Source organism: Camelus dromedarius, chromosome 27, assembly GCF_036321535.1.
Source record: "Camelus dromedarius isolate mCamDro1 chromosome 27, mCamDro1.pat, whole genome shotgun sequence".
In the NCBI taxonomy this organism is placed as follows: Eukaryota; Metazoa; Chordata; class Mammalia; order Artiodactyla; family Camelidae; genus Camelus; species Camelus dromedarius.
This window is the reverse complement of record NC_087462.1, coordinates 9624808-9648449: the sequence shown is the minus strand read 5'-3', so window position 1 is coordinate 9648449 and position 23642 is coordinate 9624808. Positions and strand designations below refer to the sequence as shown.

General features: G+C 57.5%; 4 protein-coding genes across 14 annotated transcripts in view; 1 reads left to right on the top strand and 3 right to left on the bottom strand.

The window, feature by feature from the left end:
- The first annotated feature begins 1161 nt into the window (after positions 1-1161).
- Positions 1162-11235, top strand: NR2F6 (nuclear receptor subfamily 2 group F member 6). 2 transcript variants are annotated; one of them, XR_004131928.2, is made up of 5 exons: positions 1162-1965; positions 5548-5642; positions 8581-9165; positions 9396-9520; positions 10504-10520. XR_004131928.2 is itself a non-coding variant. In XM_031437556.2 (4 exons), the coding sequence occupies exons 1-4, from the start codon at positions 1682-1684 to the stop codon at positions 10776-10778; spliced, it is 1239 nt and encodes a 412-aa protein (XP_031293416.2). In that variant the 5' UTR covers positions 1178-1681; the 3' UTR covers positions 10779-11235. The 2 variants fall into 2 exon arrangements, 1 of the variants encoding a protein (XP_031293416.2); XM_031437556.2 differs by lacking the exon at positions 9396-9520 and having other exon boundaries at positions 1178-1965; positions 10504-11235.
- Positions 11236-13494: 2259 nt separating this feature from the next.
- Positions 13495-15816, bottom strand: OCEL1 (occludin/ELL domain containing 1). Its single transcript, XM_031437562.2, has 6 exons — positions 15673-15816; positions 15131-15307; positions 14807-15012; positions 14393-14558; positions 14110-14163; positions 13495-13894 (listed from the first exon to the last, which is right to left on the bottom strand). Exons 1-6 carry the CDS (start codon positions 15739-15741, stop codon positions 13772-13774), a joined length of 795 nt encoding a protein of 264 aa, XP_031293422.1. The 5' UTR covers positions 15742-15816; the 3' UTR covers positions 13495-13771.
- Positions 15817-17903: 2087 nt separating this feature from the next.
- Positions 17904-21988, bottom strand: USE1 (unconventional SNARE in the ER 1). Its single transcript, XM_010995076.3, has 8 exons — positions 20618-21988; positions 20255-20304; positions 20015-20093; positions 19775-19927; positions 19248-19260; positions 18772-18799; positions 18332-18506; positions 17904-18105 (listed from the first exon to the last, which is right to left on the bottom strand). Exons 1-8 carry the CDS (start codon positions 20879-20881, stop codon positions 17923-17925), a joined length of 945 nt encoding a protein of 314 aa, XP_010993378.1. The 5' UTR covers positions 20882-21988; the 3' UTR covers positions 17904-17922.
- A 130-nt stretch (positions 21989-22118) lies between these two features.
- Positions 22119-23642, bottom strand: part of MYO9B (myosin IXB) — an 83761-nt gene continuing 82237 nt past the window's right edge. For 8 of the 10 annotated variants that reach the window (XM_064479966.1, XM_064479969.1, XM_064479972.1 and 5 more), the window contains one exon: positions 22119-23573. In XM_064479966.1, coding sequence (XP_064336036.1) covers positions 23158-23573 — 416 coding nt within the window. In that variant the 3' untranslated portion in view covers positions 22119-23157. The remainder of the gene's footprint in view (positions 23574-23642) is intronic. The other 2 variants (XM_064479976.1, XM_064479975.1) reach the window with 2 other exon arrangements.

Here is a 23642-nt window from a genome sequence, read left to right as displayed (position 1 = left end):
TTCCAGCGGGTTAAAAGTTAACAGGCTCAGAAACAGAGGCTAAGGTTTCCTTGCTCAGGGCGGCTAGGGGGCATGCAAAGGGTGCTTAATAAACACTGGCCGCCCCTGCCCAGGCTCTTGGGGGTGAGGCCCAGGGTCTTGGGGGTGACTTGGCAGCTGGGAGTCTCTGGGGGAGCCTGGAAGAGACATCTGTAGTCCGGACGGCCGCCAGGCCAAGCCCTTTCTGTAAAGCACAGAAAGAAAAGGAAATTAAAGGGGAATGGGGGCAGGCCCCAGCAGGGGTGGTGGGCATTCCTGTCGCCTCCAGCCTGGCTGGGCGGGTGGGCGCCCTGCCCCCAGAGGCCTGAAATTCTGGCGAGGGGCCCCCTGACCTCGCGCCCCCGCCGGCCACAGACCACAACATCCCTTCCCCCCGGAGATTCCGAGCACCAGGTGTTAGCCTAAGCAGAGAATAGGTGGGGTGGGGGTCGGACGCAGCGACTTTCTGGAAGAGGAAGCAAACACAATCCATCATGCAACTGTGCAAAGAAATGCCCCAGGGTGTGCGTGTGTGTGTGTGTGTGTGTGTGTGTGTGTGTGTGTTGCGCAGGGGCGTGCCCCCCGTTGCAACTGGCCCCCCATTATTGCTTCTGCCGGGAATGCAAGGGGTGGTGCCGAGGGGCGCCTCGAGGGCGGTTGAACGACACAACGTCCAAGGCCGGAGGTGGAGGGGAGGGCCTTAGAGAGACATCTTGGCGAGGCTGCGGAAGGGCAGAGGGCAGCAGTGGCCCAGGCTCCCGCCGCGGCCCGGCAGGGGTTAAGGCTGGAGCGGGCCGAGGGCGGGGGTGGGAGGGTGGGGGAAGGGGGAGGGGAAAGAGGGAGGGTCAGGGCTAGCGGCCCCGCGCTCCGCCCTCGCCCCTCCCGCCGGCCCGGGCGCCGGGCGCCGCGCACGGCCACCCATGTCCTTATAAGGGCGGCCGTCGCCGGGGCAACGAGCGCCCGCCCCCAGCCCGCGGCGCGCGCCCCTGCCCCCGCCCCCGCCCCCCGCCCGCCCCGCGAATGGAACGTTGTGTGTCAAACCGGCCGCAGCGCGAGGCCGGCGCGCGGGGTCGGCGGCAGCGGCGAGAACGAGGCTCGGGCCCAGGCGCAGGCCCAGGCCGGAGCGGCCGCCGGGGGCCCGGGGGACTCGGGGGGCGCGGTGACCAGCCCCGGCGCGCGCCCGCTGCCCCTCCCCCCCGCCGCGGGCGGCCGCGCAACTTGCGGCCAAACTTTCCCCCCGGCCTCCCGCGCTCGGATGGCAACCCGCTAAGTTGGCCGCAGCCCTCGGCGGAGCGGCGGCCAGGCCAGAGGGCGCCCCTAGCGCAGCCTGGGCCGGGCCATGGCCCATGCTCCCCCGCCGGGGCCCCAGGGCGGCGGGACGCGAGTCCCCAGGGCCCCCGGCCCGCACCTCTAGCGCGCCCCCCTGGCCCCGGGCCCGGCCCCGCGCACGCGTGGGAAAGTTGGCCTGGAACCGGCCCGACCAGTTCCGCCCGGGCGCGCGGACCGGCCGCAGGAAGTTGCTGCAAAACTTTTTTGGGGGGTGCAGCCGGGTGCCCCCCGCGCACCGGGGCCTGATGCGCGCCGGGTAGGGTCCCCCGGGCCGAGAGGGGTGCCCCGAGGGAAGAGCACGGAGGGGGCGCCCCGGCCCCGCTGCCCTGGGGCTATGGCCATGGTGACCGGCGGCTGGGGCGGCTCTGGCGGCGGCGGCGACACGAACGGCGTGGACAAGGCAGGCGGCTACCCGCGTGCCGCGGAAGAAGACTCGGCCTCACCACCCGGCGCCGCCAGCGACGCTGAGCCTGGCGACGAGGAGCGGCCGGGGCTGCAGGTGGACTGCGTGGTGTGCGGGGACAAGTCGAGCGGCAAGCACTACGGCGTCTTCACCTGCGAAGGCTGCAAGAGCTTCTTCAAGCGGAGCATCCGCCGCAACCTCAGCTACACCTGCCGGTGAGCCCCCTATCAGCTCAGGGCCGCCGGGCATCCGGCCCCGGCCTGGGCCGGGCCTCTGACCGCCTCGGTCACCTTGGGCCTGGCGCTGACCTTCCCTGGGTCTCTACTCCCCCGGGTCTCTACTCCCCCTCTGAGATAGGGGCACAGCCCCCTCTTCCCCCTTTCCATTGCATTCCATTCCTGGATTGTGTATACAGTCGGCGCTGTATCGATGCAGGTCCCCCCCATCAGGTGGTCCCTTGTGGCTTCCGTCCCAGTTACTTGCTTCTCCTCCCTCCCTTTTCCCTGGAGAGGGGTCAACTCCGCGGAGGGAGAGGTCGGGGTTCTGTCAAGGGTGGGACCCTAACTCCAGGGCATTCCTTCTCTTCGGAATCTCGGCGTGCGGGGGACCCCGCGGGAATCGAACGTGGAACTTGGACTGTGGAGCTCACGGCGTCCAGGGGCCATTGTCTGCGGCCGCGCGGATCGATACGGCGCGCCCTTGGGGTCAAATATCACTTCCAAAGTCGCTCTGGCCACTGAGGCGGCCGCGGGAGCGAAACTGGGGTGGCACACGGCGGCCTTCTCATGGGTGCCCCTGCTGTGGGAGTAGTTGGGCCTGCCCATGGGGGGAACCCCTCCTGAGCTCAAGCTGGGCCTTGGGTCACCGGAAACTGCTGCTCGAGGTCCGGGAGGGTGGCTGGATGGGACCGCATCTTGGCAGCTCCACCCCTCCTCCCAGCCAGGAGTGGGTGCGGACCTGGGCTCCTGGAAAATCCCTGAAACTTTCGTCGGCTGTGAGGCAGGGTGGGGGTGAATGTTTCCAAGAAAGAGCCCTGGGCTGTCCTAGGTTGGAGTCCCCACTGACAGGGCGTGGCCTTATTAGCTTCTCTGGTTGGTGCTGGGGCATTGAGTCTGGGGGAGAAGGCGCTGGCCTTGGGTTTCCAGCCCAGGGCCCCCTTTCCCACCACTCTTTGATGAGCATCCTTTCGTTCCATTGACAAGCCCCTACTTCCCATTCCGGATGAACCTGCGTGGGCTCTGCAGAACCAGTAGGGAGAGTCCCATTTTCCAGAAAGGCAAAACTGAGGTCTAGAAAGGTCCTGGTGCCTGCTCTGGGTCACCTAGAAAGAGACCTAGCCCCATTTGGGATTTAGCTAGGGGAACTGTGTGGTTGGGAAGGAGGGTGCCTTTGAGTCTGGGTCAGGATGTTTCCAGGGAGAGCTGCTGATGGAGTGCTTGTTGACAAGGCCACTGGGCGGGGCCCTGGGCACCTGAGGCAGGAGTTTGGCCCCAGGTCCAGCGTCAGGGCCTGTCTGGGGTGGCTGTGTGTGGAGGGGAGCTGGCTTACTCCCTCCTGCACTGCTAACTGGGCCATCAGACTTTGGCCTCATTCTTGCTGCTAGAATAACTGCCTGCTCTCTGACCAGGTCTTCAGGGAGGGCAGGGGAGGGGCTTAGGTCGTCTGGGGGTCCCAGAGGCTCCCTGAGAGCGGGGGCAGGGAGCACTAGGAGAGGTGGGGCATGGGGAGGGGGACATTGTTTGGGGCTGGCAGGCTTTTCAGAAGGTCTGTGCTGTGGGACCTAGTGAAGTCACCGCTTCTCTCTGAGCTTCAGATTAATTCAGCAAAGTCCTCTCAGGGCTGAGCCTGGGTGGTTTGAGGCTGGCCCCCTGGAGAGACCCCAGCACCAAGCCCAGCCTTCATCCAGTTTGAAGGAGACACAGTGAGACACAGATGTCCGTAGCCTGTGGGGTCTGGGCTGGGCCAGAGGGAGGGATGATCTGGGTTCCCAGGAAGGAGCAAGGAACTCTGTCTGAGGGTCAGAGAGGGCTGCCTGGTGGAAGGCCACGGGAGTTAGGCCTTGAAGCTTGAGGGGTTTGGCAGGTAGAAGAGGCAAAGGGCTGTCTTGCAGAGTGTTGCTTTAGCAAACACTCAGGTTTGGGGAGCAGTGTTGTTAGATGAGACCACCCAGGCTTGGGAGAAGTTAGAGCTGAGTGGGCCTGAAATGCTGGACTGAGGGTGATGGTGAGCCATGGCTGGTGTGGGAGCAAGGAAGGGCTAAGATCAAATTGGACCAGAAACCAGAAACCCTGAAAGAAGGCCAAGCTGAGCTGTGTGGTTGGGCCAAGCATGTGCTCTTTAGGTGGGATAACAGGTAGGACTTACTGTTTCCTCATCTGGAGGGACAGAGGATCTGTCCTGACCCTGCAACTGGGGAAGTTGAGGCAGAAGATTTAGGGCCTCCCCTGAGGTCAGAGGATTCTGAGTCCAGCCTCTGCCTGGCTGCCTGGCTGCCTCAGGCCTGGCCGTTTCCACCCGGCTGCCCAGGACCCTCCCACTGCCTGCCTGCTGAGCTTTGTTCTGGTTCTGCCTGAGCTCCCTCTGCCTTAGCAGGGCCTCTTCCTGGGGGCTTGGGCTGGGTGGTGGGCAGAGGCCTGGGCTCAGAGGCTGGCGCTGTGGGACACAGGCACTCAGAGGCCCTCCAGAGCCTCAGCTCTCCTAAACCTGCCATTAGGACCTGCCAGCTGAGGCCTGGGTCTTGACATCCTCTCCTCTCCTCCTCTCTCCTTATTTCTCTAGAATGAGTGCATCCCATATGGAGGTGGTCTCTGGCCTCCCATTTCCAGATGAGGAAACCAAGGCTCACTGTAGAAGTCAGATATGTTTGATTTTTAACTTCAAGTGTTCATTTTACTCTGTGACTGTCTCTGGGTACCCTCTTGGTACCTGGCTGGGACTCTAGGCTGTCTACCCCTGGCCTGGGCCTCAAAAGGCCTGGGGCCCAGGGTGGAAAGAGAGAGGGAGCAGGGGCCAAGGGGAAAGGTGCTGGGGACATTTGAAGAACAAGGGCCTGAACCTTCCTGCTTGGGACTGACCTTGGACGTGAGCTCACTGCCTCACAGGGTGGGGCCACCTGTCCCAACCCTGGAAGAAGCAACAACAATCCCCAAGGGCTGCCCAGAGGAAGCTTCCTGGGCTCAATTAGGAGTTGGAAGTTCTTTCCAGAGGAGGGGTTTGGGATCTTAAAGGGGGATACAGGATTTCATTCATTCATTCATTTATTCATTCATTGGCAGTGGCCATGTGCAGGGTGATAATGCTGGGTCCCCACAGAGGACTGGCCCTGGCCTGGCCCCTTAGCTCACAAAGCCCTGCTCCCTGACCACATTCTTTCTCTACTCTCACATTGCCCTTGGGACAAAGACCCTGTCCCTTGGCCTGACAATGACCAAGTCAAATGAGCCCATCTAGGCCTCCATATTTTGGCATTTCCAACCTTTTGTTGTCATTACACTCTCTGCCTGGAACTGCCTCTCCATTCACCTGGGGAACTTCTATTCATCCTTCAAAACCCAGTTCCAGCCTACCCTCCCTGGTTTTGTTGCTAATCTACTTTGCCACAGACTGCTCTTCATCTGTCACCGTTCACCCAAGTTGTCTTTTCCTCTTTGCACACTTGCCACTTTGGAGCCACCTGCTGAGTGTGGGTTGGGTGGGGCATTGGTGGTCCTCAGGTGCAGCCTTTAAAGAGAGCTTACAAGGTGGCTCCAGGAGCAGGATGTGGGTGTCACCTTATGGTGGCCTCTGCATGCCTGCAGGTCCAACCGTGACTGCCAGATCGACCAGCACCACCGGAACCAGTGCCAATACTGCCGCCTCAAGAAGTGCTTCCGGGTGGGCATGAGGAAGGAGGGTGAGTACATGCGGGGGGTGGAGTGGGCAGGCAGTGAACAAACGACCTGCCCTCCACTCCCTCTCGGGGTCTGGGAGCTGTGGAGGGCGGGCTCTGGCGCCTGCTAACCTCATTACCACCGATCTTGACATCCCGTGGGCCTGGGCCTGGGTCTGACCCTGGGCTGGAGGAATCCAATTATCCACGGCTGCCTGGTGGCTGTGGCAGAGCTGGGAATGTAAGAGACTCCCTGACTCCACCCCACATTAGAACTGTTCTCCTCCCTGCCCCGCCCCAGTTCCTCCCCAAGCCACTTGGACTGGGGTGGCCCTGACACCCCGGTGAACCCCTGCCCTCTAGCCTGGACACCACTTTTTCTGAACAAGGATGTAGGTTTTTATTTGATTTGCTTTTCCTCCACCCTCCCCCCTCCACCCCCTGCCTTATGTTTGCCCAAGGCAGGAACTCACCCGATTAAGGCAAAGGGCAGCTTACCCTTCTGCCTGACCTGGGTCACGGGGAGCCAGAGGGAGGCCCAGCTTCTTGTCCCTGCCCCAGGGACTTGGGTGGACACATGTGGGGCAGCTGAGTCTAGAACTACACCAAACACTCTAGAATTCAAGTAGGACCCAGAGACTTCCACACAGAGCCGTTGAGAGCAGAATGTGGCCCACTGAATGAGCCCGTGCTAGACTTCATGCCTGGACTCTCATGGGCCAGGCTGGCAGTTCTTCCCTGCATCTACCCTGAATCTCTTCTGCTCTAAAGTTGGTTTCTTCTCTGCTGGGTCACTGGAAGAATCTGGGAATAGATGCTCAGAGTCTTTCTCTTAAGATTGTCTGATCACTCCCTTTAGCAATTTTAAGTTTGGGGGTGATTCTTTCCCACCCCGCAACCTGCATTTTGCCTCCACTTGTTGATTTGAAAATCCTGATGTATGTCAAATCAGGGTCACAGCTCTCCATAATATCTGGGTGGAAATAATAATCTCAGCTCATGCCCCAAGCACAGCCCTATCTCAGGGTCTTTGCACAGGCTGTTCCCTCTGCCTGGAATGCTCTTCCCCCAGATAACCTGCATGGCTTCCTCCCTCACCTCCTTTAAGATTTGCTCAAACAACACCTCCTCAGAGAAGCCCTCCTGATTACTCTTCACTTTCGCCCCTTTATTTCTTGCCATCTGTCTTGCTGTATAACTTACCTACTCCTCCATCAGGATATCTGCTCCTCAAGGTCAGAGACTTCTGTCTGACATATCTCCAGTGCTCAGATCAGGTCCCGGAACACAGAAGGGCCTTAATAAATGTTTCTTAGCTTGAATTACTGTCCATTTAGCTCTTATGTGCCAAGTGCATTTCTAACCCAGTTAGATACATGCTCATTTAACTCAGTGGTTGGTTTCATCATCATTATTATCAACTGCATTTTATAGTTGGGGAAACTGAGTAGAGACCAGAGAGGTGAGACCATTTGCCAGTGTCAGAGGGCAGTAGAATGGTGGTTGGGAATTTGAACCCAGGCAGTCTGGGCTGAATGAGGCAGAAGAGCTGGGGATGGGGCTCTCAGAAAGCAAGAACAGCAAGTGCGAAGGCCCTGAGGTGGAAACCTGACTTGGTGATGGAGGAATGGTGAGGGTAGGGTTTAGAACTAAATGGGTCAGGGGTTGACTGGTGGGATTCATTCTTGGGCCTCATCCAGCTACACCCATTTGATAGCTGATCCTGAGACTTGGAAGTCACGTGGAGCAAGGCTTGAACCCAAGCCCCTGGTTCCCCGATTAGCTCCACTGGCCCCTGGCTCCCACTTGCACCCCCCTCCTCATCTGCTTCATGGTGGTTTGACCGGGAGTTCATGGAGGTGATGAGACAGGGCACACTGCCTCATTAAAGCTCATTAATTAGTCTCTGTCTGGCACCCAGCCCAGTCAGCCCCTCTACCCCGCCTACTGTGGCACAGGCCAGGCTGGCATAAGGCCAGCCCTCTTCCTCTTGGTGCCTCAGCTTCCCTCTTCCCACCTGCCTCATCACAGGGGACACTAGCCAGGGCGAGTAATTGGCCCTACTTCCACTCATACGCAAGGCTGCTGATGGAATCATGTGTTTATTGAGCACCTACTACTGGCCAGAACTCTACTCCAAGCGCTGGGGTCACTGCAGAGACCAAGATGAGACCTGCTTTTGGGAACTGGGACCTGCAGGCTGGGGCTGGGAGGTAGAGAAGTATCGCACCTCCATAGAAAGCTCAGTGCGCAGCCCGCAGTGATCACATGTTTTAGAGGTAGGCTGGCCGTGGGCCTGGAGTCCCAGGAAGGTGCTCCCTCCCTGGTCTCATGCTCAGTTCTTGAACCCCTGTGATTGACAGATGAGGGCATGACTGCCTCCCTAGCTGCCAGGGGAGCTCACTCAGTCCAGTAGGAGGGGTCCAGGTGTGAATCAAATTAGCCCTCACCTAGTGGTCCCATTCCCACCTGGGAAGGTCCCCCCAAACCCCCTTCTCTGCAGGAAGTAAGAGTCAGGTGGTAGCAGGACATGCACTCAGGTTGAGGGCACAGGGCAGAGCAGGGTGGGGCCTGCAAGACCTTGGCCTCTGTCCTCCCAACAAGCTTTGCACCCATGAGGTGGGGGTGGGGGGCTTGGAGGAGAGGGGGCTGAATGACCCTCTGATAACTTTATCTCCTCCCTTTATTCCTCCCTACGCACCCCCCATGACTCTCTCTGGGTACCCACTTTCCCCCTCATTCCTTCCTCCCTCTTCCTCACACCCCATTCTCCCCTCTCTGGTCGCCTCATGTTCCTCAATCCCCTTGTCCCATTTTCATCATTCCCTCTCTCCCATTTCCTGACTCCCCTCATCCCCTCACCCCTCCTCCATCCCCTCCCCTCCTCCTCCCCGTCCCCATTTCCCGCTGGGGGTGACTACCTCCCTTACCCCCCACCCCCATATGCATCTTCCCCTCGCAGCGGTGCAGCGCGGCCGCATCCCGCACTCGCTGCCTGGCACCGTGGCAGCCTCCTCTGGCAGCCCCCCGGGCTCGGCGCTGGTGGCGGCCGGCGGAGACCTCTTCCCGGGACAGCCTGTGTCGGAACTGATCGTGCAGCTACTGCGCGCCGAGCCCTACCCGGCGGCGGCCGGGCGCTTCGGCGCGGGCGCGGCGGGAGCATTCGGCACAGGGAGCGGCGCGGCGGGCGCGGTGCTGGGCATCGACAACGTGTGCGAGCTGGCGGCGCGGCTGCTCTTCAGTACTGTGGAGTGGGCGCGCCACGCGCCCTTCTTCCCCGAGCTGCCGGTGGCCGACCAGGTGGCGCTGCTGCGCCTCAGCTGGAGCGAGCTCTTCGTGCTGAACGCGGCGCAGGCGGCGCTGCCCCTGCACACGGCGCCACTGCTGGCCGCCGCCGGCCTGCACGCCGCGCCCATGGCCGCCGAGCGCGCCGTGGCCTTCATGGACCAGGTGCGTGCCTTCCAGGAGCAGGTGGACAAGCTGGGCCGCCTGCAGGTCGACTCGGCCGAATACGGTTGCCTCAAGGCCATCGCGCTCTTCACGCCCGGTGAGATGTGCTGCATGGGGGAGTGGGACGGTTCTGCGGCCTTGGGGAGGAGGGAGTGACCTACATCTTGACCTGGCCCCCTTAGCTCTCCACTCCTTGACCCACAGTTAGCCAGACTGCACGTGCCTTGAGTGCTGATGGGGGACAGTGGAGGAGGTGATGCAGGCAGTGTGACACCTTGATGGCCCCACCCCCTGATCCTAGGTCTCCTCAAGAACTTTTTGATCCAGGTCTGGACCTGTGACTCAGGTCCCCACGGCCACTCTTCCTGATTCCCAGGCTCCCTGAGACCCCCACCATTCACCCCTCATCAAGATGCTCTTCATGCTCATGGGCACTGACAGCAGAACGACAGGTGGGGGGATGCGGGAGGGGAGGTCCCCCACCTGGTTCTGGTCCTCACTCTCTGATCTGTCCTCCTTAGACCCTCTGACCCTCTTCTGCCAAATTAAGGTGCTCTTTCTGTTACTGACCACTTATGGAGAGCTGCCAGGCAGGGTGCTCTGCCACCTGGTTCTGGGCTTCCCTGGGCTCTCCACTCTGCTGGGCACCCAGACCTGATCAGACTCCCACTCTGCCCCCTGGACAGCCCCCATGGCATGCCCCGCCCCTCCAGATGAGCTGGATTGGGCTTGAGTGTGGCTCGGAGGTTCCTCCCACCGAGAGGCGGGACTTGGGGCGGGGCCGCTCGAATTTCTTCCTTGCTGTTAGTAACCATCCAACATCCAAAGCCCTACTTTATTCAAGAGACTGGTGGAGTAGCTGGCTCTAGACTCTGGAAGGCTCCAGGTCCCACTAGGTGTCTCCTGGGGCCAGATATGCAGGAACCAGACCCAGGCTACTCTGGGAGGTGGCTTTCATCCAATAAATATGGCTTTGCCCTCCTTATTTCCGCAGACTTTCGCTGCACCCCCACATTCATGGGCCTCCATTCAGATGCTTTCACATTCACTCAAGTTGCTGGCTTCTCTGGGGTGTCTGAATACCCACTCTAGGCTTTGCTTTCCTCCCCAAGTCCCCTCCCCAGCCCCCAGCCCCCTCTTCCCCTTGAGCTTGATTAGAACTTGCCTCCCTGCTAACTCCCTTAGTTGGGGCCCTTCAAGCCTTGAAACATCATTGTCTGTGCCCCTGTGTCATCATCTTCGGATGAGGCTGCCTTAATCTCTCTCCAGGATTAGCACTGCCTTACATAGCCCCATTTGTGTCCTGGGCCCCCACCTCCCACCTCCTGAGTGCCCTCCTTCTGTACCAACAGCCCTGAGTGGTGCCCCCCAGTCAGCCCTGGGCTCTTGTGTCCTCTCACCACCTCCTCTTCTGACCTTTCCCTTGTCCCCCCAGATGCCTGTGGCCTCTCAGACCCAGCACATGTGGAGAGCCTGCAGGAGAAGGCACAGGTGGCCCTCACTGAGTACGTGCGGGCCCAGTACCCATCCCAGCCCCAGCGCTTTGGGCGCCTGCTGCTGCGGCTCCCTGCCCTGCGTGCCGTCCCCGCCTCCCTCATCTCCCAGCTGTTCTTCATGCGCCTGGTGGGCAAGACGCCCATCGAGACATTGATCCGAGACATGCTGCTGTCAGGAAGTACCTTCAACTGGCCCTACGGCTCAGGCCAGTGACTGGACAGGGCCGGGTCTGCAGACCTCAAGGGACACAGATGCTCAGGCCTCCAGTAGGGGGCCCTGGGCAAAGGACCCTGGCTTCCCTCCTCAGACTCCTATTTTTTAAAGACTGTGAAATGTTTGTCTTTTCTGTTTTCTAAATGATCATAAAACCAAAAAGAGACTGATTGTCTAGGCTCCAGCCAAGTCTTCCCCAGAACCCTTGGTCAAGATGAGGGGCAGGACTGAGGGTCCAATCCCAGGACAGCCTTGTCCCTCAGTGCCCCAGGCATGAACTCATGGTGGGGTTGGCTTCTCTGGTGTGATGGACAAAGTCCTGGCGTCTGGACTGGAGGGGCAGCCGCAGCCGGGCAGGGGTAGCGAGTGCCAGGCATATCCTCTGGACACGTAATCCACGTTGGACACTACATGATGAATGAATCAAGGCCAATAATAAAGAAGTTTCCTACCTGCACAGCTGCCATCATCTTTGTGAGGGGAGGGTGGGATGGAGGGTCCCCTACCCACTCCCAGCCATCTGAAACACCCATAACCTAAAAATAGCCCTACTTGCTATTTCTGTTGGACAGTTCTGTGGGGAAACTGAGGCTGGGAGCAGGAGGAGATGGGAGGAGGCTGAGGGGGTACAGAGGATAGCTGGTGAGTCTGCAGGAGGTGAGCCCAGCAGATGGACAAGCCCTGGACCAAACACTTTATTGTTTTCTTTAATTAGCTCTTAATCATGATGTCTGAGCCCCAGTGTCCTCGGGAGAAAGATCTGGGGCTAGTTCACATGATCTCAGCCTAGGCAGAGCCCTCCATTCCCCTGGCCACAGAGATTGCTTTAGGGAGGGCACATGGCCCAGAGCTGATCAATGAGAGTCAATGACAGGATTTGGCACTAGAAGGGTATAAAGCAAAGCAGAGCCAAAAGAAGATCAAATTTCCTAGGATGCTTTTGGAGCCCCTGGATCAAGCAATACCTGAAACCCTTGAGTGTTTCAGTTCCATGAGCCCAGAATTCCCCTTCTGTGCCTGAACCAGTTTGAGTTTGGTTTCTTCTCACATGTAACTTAAAAACAAAACAAAAAACAAACAAACAAAAAAACTCCTGTTTTGGAGATTGGCATTTGGAAGGTGGGGACCTCTCAGGGCAGACTTTGAAATGTGGACTTAATTGAGTTGATGTAGGGTAGGGTGATGCAGGGTACCAGGGAGTTTGCCATCCTGGCCTCAGAAGTTTGTGGCCCAGCTCAGTGGTGGAAAAGGCACCTATGGAATTTAGTGCCAGGACTGTGGCTCTAGAGGGTGGGTAGAAAGGGCCCAGATGATTGTGGTGGGTGGCACCTAAGCCCTGACTAAGATCTTATCAGGCAGAAACAAGCCCTTTATCAAAGATGCCCTTTGAAAACAATGAGGGAAGAACTCAGGTCTCATGCTGCAGATTGGGCCAGTGTTCAGCCCTAAGGCAGTCCCAATCCTCCAAAATGCTCCCCATTAGCACCCCAGTCTCCCCCATGTCTGTCTCAGAGGTCTGGAAAGATGGGGAGGAATGAATGAGGATCTCTTATGTATGCCCTGTCCCCGAGAGGGAATTGGGATGGGAATGGGATGGAGAGGCTACCGGGCTTTCCCACTGGCGGCTGGGCTGGTTTCTGCCCTAGGTTGGCGTTTTCTGAGATGAGATGTCCTGGGCATGTGAATGTACGTCCACCCTAGTTAGGCTGGACAGCAATGCCCCATTTCTCAGATTCATAGGACATCTGAAGACCGAGCAAGACCATGGTGCCTGCCCTGCTTCCAAACGGCCAGTGACTTGGATGCCTGTCCAGGCCTAACTGTTGACTCCCACTTCTCCCACAAAACCCTACTCATGGCCTCTCCTGCAGGAAGACACATTGAGCCTCCCTAGTTGTTAAGACTGCTGTCCAGCTTTCCGTTATTGCTCTACCCCACGGGGCTCTTTTCCCTGAGGACGGGGGTTCCTTGAGAACTGATCCTAGGACTGAGGCCTCTGTGACCACTGGGCTGGCCCAGCCTTCCCTGCCTGCACTCTGCCTGACTGTTCCTGTCCCCTGTGGTTTCCCTGGGAGGCCAAGAGGCAAAGAAAGTAGCTGCTGGGCCACAATCACAGGGCCCCAGCGGAAGCCTGGTCTTACCTGTGCCCCACTCACTCTACCCAGGGCCTGACGGTGAGGGACATCAGAGGACCCTCCCCCAGGACTAGGTGCATGAAATGTACTCACACAGAGCCCGGTGTCAATCACTGTTCAGCCTGCAGTGCTTGGGGAGAAGTGGAGAATGAAGGGACCCATTATTTATCTGGGTCAATGTTGTGCCTCCTGCAGGACTCCTGGGCTGCGTCCGCCCCCTTCAGGCGGTTGGCAGCATTGCACCACATGAATTCTCCAGGACACTGCCCCTAGGGTCCTGGGCTGGTCTTGCCTCCATTACCCAAGCTGTGGAAACCCTTGACCCCTGGGGCTCCCCTGTCTCAAGCCTGGCCAAGAAGGTGATGCTGGGTGTCTGCCCCTGAGCTTCCCACTGGAAGGCCACATAAGGCTCTTGGAGGAGAGGAAGCCCCCTGGACAGACTAGGGTTCACAGCCTGCTCAGAGGCCCTGGACAAATCCCTCTCTTGGAACCTTCATTTTTTTTAACTCTGGAAGATGGAAGAACAACTTTTTCGTGATTACAGGTGAAACCAGGAGTTTTAAGCAGCTGTACACAGTAGGTATTTAATAAGTGTTTATTCTGCTGAGATGGAAGCAGGACCTGCTTCCAGTGGGTGGGCTGAGATCTTGGGTCCCCATGGGGTCCCAGAAGAGGTTCTGGAAAGCCTTCCTTGAGGAGGGCCATCAGATCTGGGCCTCAAAGGCGGAGGCATTTGAAATCAGGGAAGGCTACCCCAGGTAGGGGAGCGGGAAGAGCTAACACCACGAGGTAAGAAGAGGAGTGTGGGCAGGGTGGGACCTCCCACCTCGATGTTTCCCCCTGCCTGTGTCAGGATACTCAGAAGTACACAGAGCTCTCGCTGTCTCCTTGGTCATCGAACTTCTGGATCTGTGTCTTGAGGTGCCTTAGTTTGCCCTTCAGGTAGTGGCAGCGAGCCTGCTTATCCAGGAAGCTGGGGTCCTGAGCAGGGCGAGAGTCAGGGAAGTCCTGTAGCAGTCTGATTTACGGCTCTCAGGCTGCTTGACACTTTGCTTTTTTCTCTCCAAGCCTCAGTTTTCCTTCCTTGAATCTGGGCACAAGCGTCCCAGCCTCATGGGAGTGTGTGTGTGCGCGCACATGTGCGCTCGTAATGTGGTGCAAAGGCCAGGCTGTAGGACTCAGGAGGCATGACTTACCATCTGCTTCTTCTCAAATTCCCTCCAGACACGGGCGGCAACATGGGCCTCCTTCTGTAGGGGGAAAGGAAGTGGGTGTTCAGGGAGCACAGAACCCAAGGAGGGATGGGAAAACCGAAGCTGAGATAGACAAAGTGGATTTCAAGGGCTGACCTTGGCCTATGTGCTGTGGTGCCCGCCCAGCCTGGAGGAGGAAGAGGCACAGGATCTGGACCCAGTGGGAGGGCTGGGGTTGGGCCACCTGGACAGGCTGTAGGGTGGGGGTTTCCACCTGGGTGCTGACCTGGCTTCGGGGTGGGGGTAGTGAGTTCAGCAAGGCCTCCAGCTGCTGGAGCTTTGCCTGTGCAGAGCCCACCTCCTGCTGGAGCTCCAAGAACTCCGTGTACTGGTCCTGGAACACTGCAGCATAGCGGCTCCGATCCTTCTCACTGTTCACTGTTGGGTACTTACTACCGGGTTGAAAGAGGGTCGGAGTATGAGTGTGAAGGATCCCTCTCTCTCCCCCAATCAGTGTAATTTGGTTTTTTTTTTTTTTTTTTTTTTTTTTTTTTTGTCCATGTTGGGCTCCTTGCCCAAAATGCCCCTTTTCTCTTTTTACTATTTGGTAAACTCTTACTCACTTGTCACTTGTCAAAGTCCCAGCCTCAGTGCCCCTCCCCTGTTCCCAGGCATCAAGAACCACACGAAAGACACTCACAGTTCATAGTCAGGCACGGTATGGGGATGGGGCCTAGGGATATGCCCCCCAGGGTCGGCTCCAATAGACTTCTTGGTGCCCAGCAGAGGCAGGGAGGGAAGCTCGTCCTCAAATACAATCTTCTTGGGCCTTGCCCTGTGCGCTCCGGACTGGGCCTGGCACAGTGGGCGGGGCGCGCTGGACGTGAGGCCTCGAGGCACCAGTCGCTGCAGAAGCCGCAGGAATCATGCTTTGGAGTTAACAAGGGTATCGGAAAGGCGGGACCCCTTAAACGGGGGGAATGAATCCTTTGCCCAGGCTTGGCCTGACAGCACTCAGACTCACCGGGGGACCAGGGCCAGGTGGGCGGGCCTGTAGGTCCCCCCGGGAGCCGCGCGTCTGGCGCGGCTCCCGGGTGGGCATTGGCTTCGGGGCGGCGCCGCTCGGGCGTCCCCGGGCCGGTGGGCGGGTCCTGCGGGGGGAGTCGTGGCCCGCGCGTGGCGGGGGAGGTCGACGGGCGGCCTATGGACACGGGAGGAGGACGCGCATGGAGGCGGGTATAGTGCGAAGACGCAGGGAGGCGGATCGCGGAGCGGCCAGCTCTCCACCCGCGGGAGGGTTTTCCAGCTCCGCCCTTATTTGCCTAGACGTACGCCATTGGCCTTCAAAGAACCCCAGACCCCGCCGCCGAGTGCGTAACCCGGAAGAGCGCTATGCAAATAACCCGTTACGTCACCGCGCAGTCCAGGATTGGCTCATGTTAACCCCCGCGCTGCCACAACCTGTCCCGCAGGGGTGTGTGGCTCTGAAGGACACTGCCCCCGAGAAGACCCCCAGGATCTCCGGCCTGGCAGCGGGCCGCACGAACCACTCCAGCCCGGCGTCACCTGTCCCAGCGTCCGGGGCTCCGATTCTGGGTCCGCTCCCGAAAAGGCGCTTGAGCCCGTGTTGTGCATTAACTACAGGCTGGAATCTACTGGCTGGGTCGCTCCGCAGGGCGCCGGCAGGGCCTGGCGGTATGGGGCGGGGTTGACGGTGAGGGGGCGGGGCCTGGCGAACCGGAAGTGGACCCACACCCTTGAAGCGCAGAGTCCAGCAGGGACCGCTGCCTGGGCTGTATTTGGGGCCGCTGACTTACCCTCTCTGACCCTCAGTTTGTCTGAAAAACTAGTGGTTTTGGAGAACTTGCATGTATCCATTTTCTCGTCGGTTATATTTTTGAAATATTTCTTTAATCACTGGAGGCATGTTTAGAGAATCCAAATAGAAAAGAGTTTTAGGGCAAAGTGAATTTCTCACTCACCCTTGTCCCCAAGAGACAGCTTAATTGTGTCTCCTTCCGGAGATATTCTACTTCAGTGACAGTTTCCTCACTACAGACAATACTAGAGAAAGAACATTCAAGTGCGCATTGGCCAATTGTGGAGGATTATGGTAGGATAAATCCCTATAAGTGTAATTGCCCAGAATTGCCCGGGCAAAGGGATCTGTGTATTTTAATTTGGAAAAGATTCTGCCAGGCTGTCCTTCAGTGAGGTTGTGCCACTGATGCTCTAATTAGCTGGTTTCCCCACAACCTTTGCAACCTCAATGTATCGTTTCTTGAAAGTGTATTTTCAAAGTTTTAAATCTTGCCTAATCTGGTAAGTGAAAAAATTCAGAAACCATTTGTATTTCTTTTCCTGTTTATTTCCTGCAAATATTCTTTTTTCTTGTTGATTTTTAGGAGCTTTCCATATATCAAGGATGTTAGTTTAACCAGGCAGTTATGTTTTCTGTTACTGTCATAAATGGGATCTTCTAATATATTTTGCAGCTTTTTGTTTTTGGCACATAGGAAACTAATATTCATTAAGTCCCTTGCTGGTTTACTAAATTCTCTAATTGAAATAGCTTTTTAGTTACATTCCTTGGGTCTTTTATACAGACAGTTGTATCGTCTAAAAGTAATTTTACCTTTTTTCTCACCTTTCAGTCTCATTTCTTTTTCTTGTCTAGTTGTGTTGACTAGCACCTCCGGACAATATTAAGTTATTGGAGGAGGTGGGTGTACTATGGGCATCCACCCCACCTCACTTTCTTCACTTTGATGGTAGAGCTTCCATTATTTGCCTATTAAACTCAATATTGCCTTTGGCTTGGGATTTTTTTCAGTTAAGTGAGGAAAATATCCATCAATTACTTATTTCTAATTAAGAGGCTATGAGTAACTGATGCTGTGAACAGTACAAGGTACCGTTTAACCCTATGATTTTGTTTCCTGCTGCATTAATGTGGCTATTAAAAGGCTTCCTAATACTCAGCCATCCCTGAGTCACAAGCATGATGAGCCTCCTTATGATCTATATTTTAAAAGTTGCCACTAGATTTTCAAAAGGTTTTAAAAGCTGCCACTGGAGTTTTAAAAAGCTCTACCTGGTGTTTCACACCCATACTGATGGGGGGGTGGTGCAGTCCACGTGGGCAACTCTATGCATGTCCCACAGTTCTGGGAGTGGGGGCAAGCAGAACTCAGGACCTACAATCCCCTTGGACTCCTACTCCATGATCACTTCCAGGGTCCCAACTCCAATGCCAACCCAGTTCTTACCTGAAATGATCAGACTATGATGTGGGCAGGGAAGGGTCTCCATGATTCTCATGTGTTTGCTGAATGACTGTATGAAGCATCTACAATGTCCTGAGGTCTTAGGCTGTGGTGGTGGCTAGGCTAAGTCCTGTCCCTGAATTATCACCTTCAGTCTCAAGAAAGGCCCACCAATGACACCCTTCCTCCAGGCTGACCTCCAGGCCTGGCCCTCCTCCTCCTCCACCCTCCAGGCCTTACCCTGGCTCCACAGTAATGTGTTTGGCTGTGACTGTATCACTTTAGGAGCTCCTACGGCCTCTAGGAGCCCTGCCTTGTCCAGTGTGGGGTGGGTATCGGGGGAATGGGAGACAGGTTTGCTGACTTACTGCCCCTACCCCTGCCCACTCTCTGCCTCCTCAGGCTGACCTCCTTCCTCCCTTGCTCATGTACTCTCTGTGGCTCTCCAGGGGCTCCAAGGGCCTTTCCATCTTGTTGCCCACTCCAAAGGGTACCCCCAGACAGGGTGGAGGGCAGAGAGGGGACAGGTGAGATGGATCAGGCCAGGTCTTTATTTGAGTTTGGGCATGATACGGATGAAGAGGATCATGCTGATGAATATGAAGCAGACAATAATAAGCATGGCCCAGAGCAGCCAGTTGACTGACTTCTGTGTATGTTGCTCCAACCTCTCAGATTCTGTCTTCAGCTTCTCCAGGTTCTGGTCAGCCATCTTGAGTGAGTGTGACAGGGTCTATGGGTGAGGTGGGGAGAGTGTCAATAGGACCAGGTCCAAGTGTGGCTTCTCCCTACTGCCCTGGGGGCAAATCTACACCTCTTGGCCCTTGCTGGGAATGCCATTTTTGCCTTCTACCAGACTCCTACTCATCTTGCTAAGCGCCAGCCATAATGCCCTTCTGCTGGGAAGCCTTCTCTGATGCCCCAGGGCAGAGGCTTTAGTGTTCCCATAGTCCTCATACCTGGTTGTCCTTCTTGATGACACTCTGGGCAGCCAGTGTGTTGGTCTTGAGGCTCCGGGCCAGGCCTAGCATCTCCTCCGCCAGCTTCTCCTGGAGGTTCTGGTGTCGCTGCAGGACGAGGTCTAGCTCGGCTGCTGACTGCTTCTCATCCCCTGGCCTGGGCCCTGCCACCCCACTGACCCCACAGATGGGTGGACAGCAGGGTATGAGATGGGGAGGAGGAAGGAAGAGACTGACATGTTCTCCAGGAAACCAGAGGTTATGGTTCCAGCCACTGCCCTGTTTGGGGCTATTTCCCCTTTTTTGCTTTGGCTTCTGGGAAGCACATCCTCAGAAATGGCTTTTGATTGGTGGTTTAGATGCTTGTGGTGGCACCTCAGTGGCCCAAGATTTGTCTAGCCCCCTGCTCTCTAATGCTGCCCCAGCCTGAAGATACTCACGTTCTCTTCCTCACGTCCAGTTCAGGCTCTGGAAGCAAAACAGGCCAAGCAGGAAGAAGGAGAGAGTTGCGTTTGCTGTTTTCCAGCTTCCTGACTATTGCCTGTGATGTGTCTGTTACTCAGAATGCCGTTTCCCATCTTGTCTGCTGCCCGGTGGGCTCCTGATCATACTTCAAAGCATTCTTTTCTAGGAAATGTTCCTCATCTGGGCACCCCTAGGCCCCAGGTCCTTCCCTCTAGCCAGACTTGGCCCCTTGGGCTGGGAGTGTCCAGCTTGGTTTCCTCTGGGGGAACCCTCCTCTGTCCTGGCACAACCCCCCACCCCCGCCCAGGCCTAACTCGGTAATGCCCCTGGGACACTCTTCCTTGGGCTGTGGAAGACCCTGGGGGAGTTAGGTTAGGCATGAGGGAGGTGGGGCTAAAAGGACACATGTCTGTACCGGGCCTGGAGTCCTGTTTGGCTCAGGCTGACTCACCTCCAGTAGAGTCCTGTGGGAAAAAAGGGAGAAGCACGAAGTCACCTACCTTGCCATGCCCCCAGACCTGTCCTTTCTGCTCTCAGAAACTCCCCATCCTCAGTCAGGGCCCTGGGCAAGTCTCGTGATCTCTGGGACTCAGTTTCCTAATCTATAAACTGCTAACAACAGCTCACATTTTGAAGGATTTAGCTGAGCCACATAAAGTGCTGATAAAGGTATTTGTCATCCTGTTTTTACCGATGAAAATCTACATGTGACAAGGCAGGAGCCAAACTTTGCTCTAGGTCAGCTCTGGAGCTTAACTGGAGATGTGACATTTTTGTCCCATACCAAGCTCTTATTTATCTAGCAAAGCCTTGGCCACAAGTCCTCTCTGTTGGGAAGCCTTGTAAGATGGTCCAGGGAAGAGGCTGTTGGGCCCCATAGGATCCCTGCACCTGACAGAATTTGTTGTTCTAACTACCCCAGGCTCTGAGTGCCTGTCCCTGATCGAAGCATCCCAGGGACCAGGGAGGGAGCCCTACCGTGCCTAGCAGCTCACTCCGCATCTCACTGGTGTACCGTGCCCGTGACTGTAGATGCAATGTCTTTGTGGCAGGCACCCGCTCCTTGGCTGTGGTTGGCACACGGCCAGGGGCCAGGAACTGGTTGGCTAGTGCCTTCTCTGAGGAGGAGGTCTGCAAAGGAGGGTAGAGGGGTCACCTGAGGGTCAGATCCCAGGTGAGCCTGATGAAGGCTGAGGAGGCAGAGGTGCCCCTGCTTACCAGCTTCTCTGCCTGCAACATCCCCTTCAGAAAATCTACCTTGCGAGAATATTCATTGATCACCTCTGAGGCCGGTTTGCTGGAAGGGGAGAAGAGGAAAAGGAAAACCTGCCCACTGTCCCCAGTTCAGGGAAGGGTCTTAGCAGGGAACGGAGACCAGGGATACCCCAAGGGATGCTGGCTGCCTGGACTCTACTTCTCTGCCCCAGATTTGAACCACCTGTGGCCGCTGGCACTCACCTCGCCTGGGCTTTCAGGGCCTGCAACATATCCTCGAGGGCTCCCACGTACTGGGGATGAAAAGTGGGGTGTTACCCTAGTCCACACCCTTCCCACGCCGGTCCCACTCAGATAGGTCAGAGCCAACAAGGGGCGGGGCCATGACTAGGACAGGGCTGGAAATGGGAGGAGTCAAGTGTCAAGGAGGCGGGACCAGCTGAGCCCCAAGGAGGAGGCGGGGGAGCGTCAGGTGGACGTGGTTGAGCTAACCGGAAGGGGCGTGGCCACGGTGGTAAGCCGTGGGGAGTAGGGCCTGATGGCGGCTAGATTCGGGCATCGCCGTCCGGGATGCCGGCTCTACGCGGAAGGGCGGGCTTCCCTCACCTTTTCCAGACGCCACTCGTCCGGGTCCCGCCTCTCCGCTGCCATCGCCTCGCACCGGCACAGCAGCCGCACCAGGTTCAGCTCCAACCGCGACGCTGCCATCACCACCCAGAGGTACTCCGCCCCTTCCGCCGGCGCCATCTTAAGAGGTGGCGGAAGTGCCTTCTGTTGGCCTCCTTCCGGGCGGAAGTGCACTGCTCGTTTGCTGTTCCATCCTTGTTTGGGGCGGCGGAAGTAATGTCTTGTTTTAAAGAGAGGCGCCATTCCGTCCTTATTTACTCAGGGCTGAGTCGCTCGCTCATCCTCACGAACATCTTCCGGATTGAAAGGACCGAGTCCTTCGGTGTCAGGCCCACGTGCAACGCAGGACATGCTTATTACTTTCCCCCTGCTCAAAATTCTCCCCGGTCCAGCCTGGGTTCTTCCCACACCGAACTCTTACGTATCCAGGCACTCTTCCCTGGATTCTCCCGGAGGAGAGGCCCTGATTTGGGACTTCGGAATCTAAGACTTAGAAGCCACTGCAAACTTCTGCAACTATGATTTCCGCTCCCAGCCTTGACTGACTCCACCTCCCACTGTGGACTTAGGCGAGTTTAACATTTTCTGGGTCTGTTTCCTCCCTTGGGAAACAGGCAGTGTGGCAGTGACACGGGCTAGCCCTGGGAGCAAGAGGTGGGGCCGGGTCACCCCTAATGCCCAGGACCCTGTGGACAGAACCCCACGTGGGTCCCCAGGAAGCCAAGGCCCCTTGTACGAGCCCCCCGTCCTGGAGTGGACAGGGTGAGGACGGGGATTTCACAGAGACTGAAGTCTAGCATGCAGCCCTCAACCATCTTCCCATCTGTGTGTCAGGATCACACTGGTGGGCCTGGTACCCGTAAAGTACCACGGAGGAGACTAAACTCAAGAGTATTGATAAAGGGGGACTCTAGAGGCCAAGATAGGGCAGGGTCTGAATCCCAGCCCTGCCCCATCCCAGCTGTGTGGCCTTGGACAAGCCTGCCAACTCCTCAGCATGTGCCATCTAAACTCAGGTTTTTTTGGAGTCTCCAACTCTCCTGCCCCCAAGGGCTCCACCTGCCAGCCAGTTCCCACAACTGCCCATCTGACTGCAACCTGGGAGCTCCTCTGCTGGGGGTGGTGGTAGTAGTGGTTCTGATTCTAGTAGGTCCACCAGGAACTGACTACCCACCCCTCTTCCCCGCAGATGGCTTCATCAGCTGACATTTAAGCCCCTGCTGGGGAGAGGCTAGGTGTGACAGGAGGCAGCTCCCAGGATCAATAAACAAGCCCTTATAGCAAAGCCCACCTCCCGTGTGTGAAGAGTATGTGTGAAATTCCAACAGCAAAGTCTGCTGGAGGAACAAGGGAGGTCCTCCTAGGCAAGGAACCCAATCCCCTGCCTGCACCCCGCTTGGCTGAGGCCATGATGGGGCTGACCCCCACCCGCTATTCCCACCCAGAGCCGATCTGAGTAGGAACTGCAGGCAGACACCTCTCAGGCACTTTTTCTTTATTTCATGTGGCCTCTGGGTGCCTCTGGTCCCAGACCTGTGGCCATGTGTTCAGGTGTCTGGAGAGTGGGCTGAGCCTCAGAGGGGAGCCCCACTCCAGAGATGCCAGAGGCCTAGGCTGTCATTGTTGACTTGTAGGGACGTACAACCCCAGGCCTTGCCCTCCCCACCCATGAGTGGTCCTGAACTTCGGGCTCCTGTTCTGCCACACTGGGCGGACAGTGCCAAGGGCGGCCTCCTCTGGCTTCCTGGGTCCAGGTCACAGTAGACAGAGGAGTGATGGCCACATTCGATTCGAGTCGAGTCTCCCTAGGATGTGAGGTCTATGGTACCTGGACGGAGGCTGCCTACCACCTCAGGTCCTGGCTCCAGCCAACAGTCATCATCACGGAAGGCTCCACTGCTCCCTTGAATGCACATTGGCCAGGTGGCCACTGGCTGGACCAGAGTACGAGTCCAAGACAGACTTGGGGTAGTAAGGTGCCCCAAGTGTCCAAACAATTCATGCAGAGTCCTGGCCCTCAGACTGCCCTCCAAGCTATCCCTCAGCGTGGGTCTGAGCTTATGAAGCTTGATGGCTGTGTGGGCTTTGCTCTGAAGACTCATGTCCAGGTTATAAAGGAGATGCAGGGCATTAATAAAAAGTTTGTACGTACACATATAAAAAAACAATTTGGTCTTCTGTTAAGGCTGTTACAGTTTAACGTTATGTAAACCACGCACAAAGAAAAAGTTACCGTAAAAACATACAAAAGGGGAGTTGGGAGATGCCAGGCTGCCCGCCATGATTCAGTGCTCTGGGCGGGCGCCTCTGTGCGACATGGGGGCTCAGCAAGGGTGGCTGGGCTTCCGCCAGCCTTTCCCTGCCTGGACTCACTTGGAGCCAGTGCCCACCTCGCATCGCTCTTGGAGCTTTTCATTCCGGATCCTTCTCAGACCACTGAATGCTGACTCTGGAGCGCTGGTGCCTAGCTCTGGCACCAGGCCATCCTTGGACGTGTGGACTCCAGCAGCTGTGGGCCCTCAGCCATTGGCTTGGCCCGAGGCTGGGGGCAGGCAGTAGGTCGGGGGGTCTGAGTACCTCCGCTTGGCCCCAGGTGGCCGGTCATCCTTGTCCAGAGGCTCCTGAGTGCCCTGAGCGGGCAGGTGAGCACTGGGTGTGATATACACAGAGTGTACCTGGTCCGGGCGGCGGGCAGGCGGCTCTCGGCGCCTCACTAGGGCAGCAGCTTCCTGGGCACCCGGCACCCGGCCAGGGAGATAGGAGGGCAGGCCGGGCGGGAGCTTGATGTTGGTCGTGGGCATGATGGGGGTCCGCCGGGGGGTCTTCACTCTGACCGTCAAGAAGGACGACGGCCTTCGTCGAGGAGGGGTGGCCGCCTCAGGGAGGGGGCTCGGGGTGGGCGCGCCAGGGCAGGGGAGAGCAGGCGCGGGGGGCCCTTTTGAGAGACAGATGGCAGGGTTACTGCAGCCTCAGGGCCAGCAGATGGACCCTCGCCCTGGGGCCT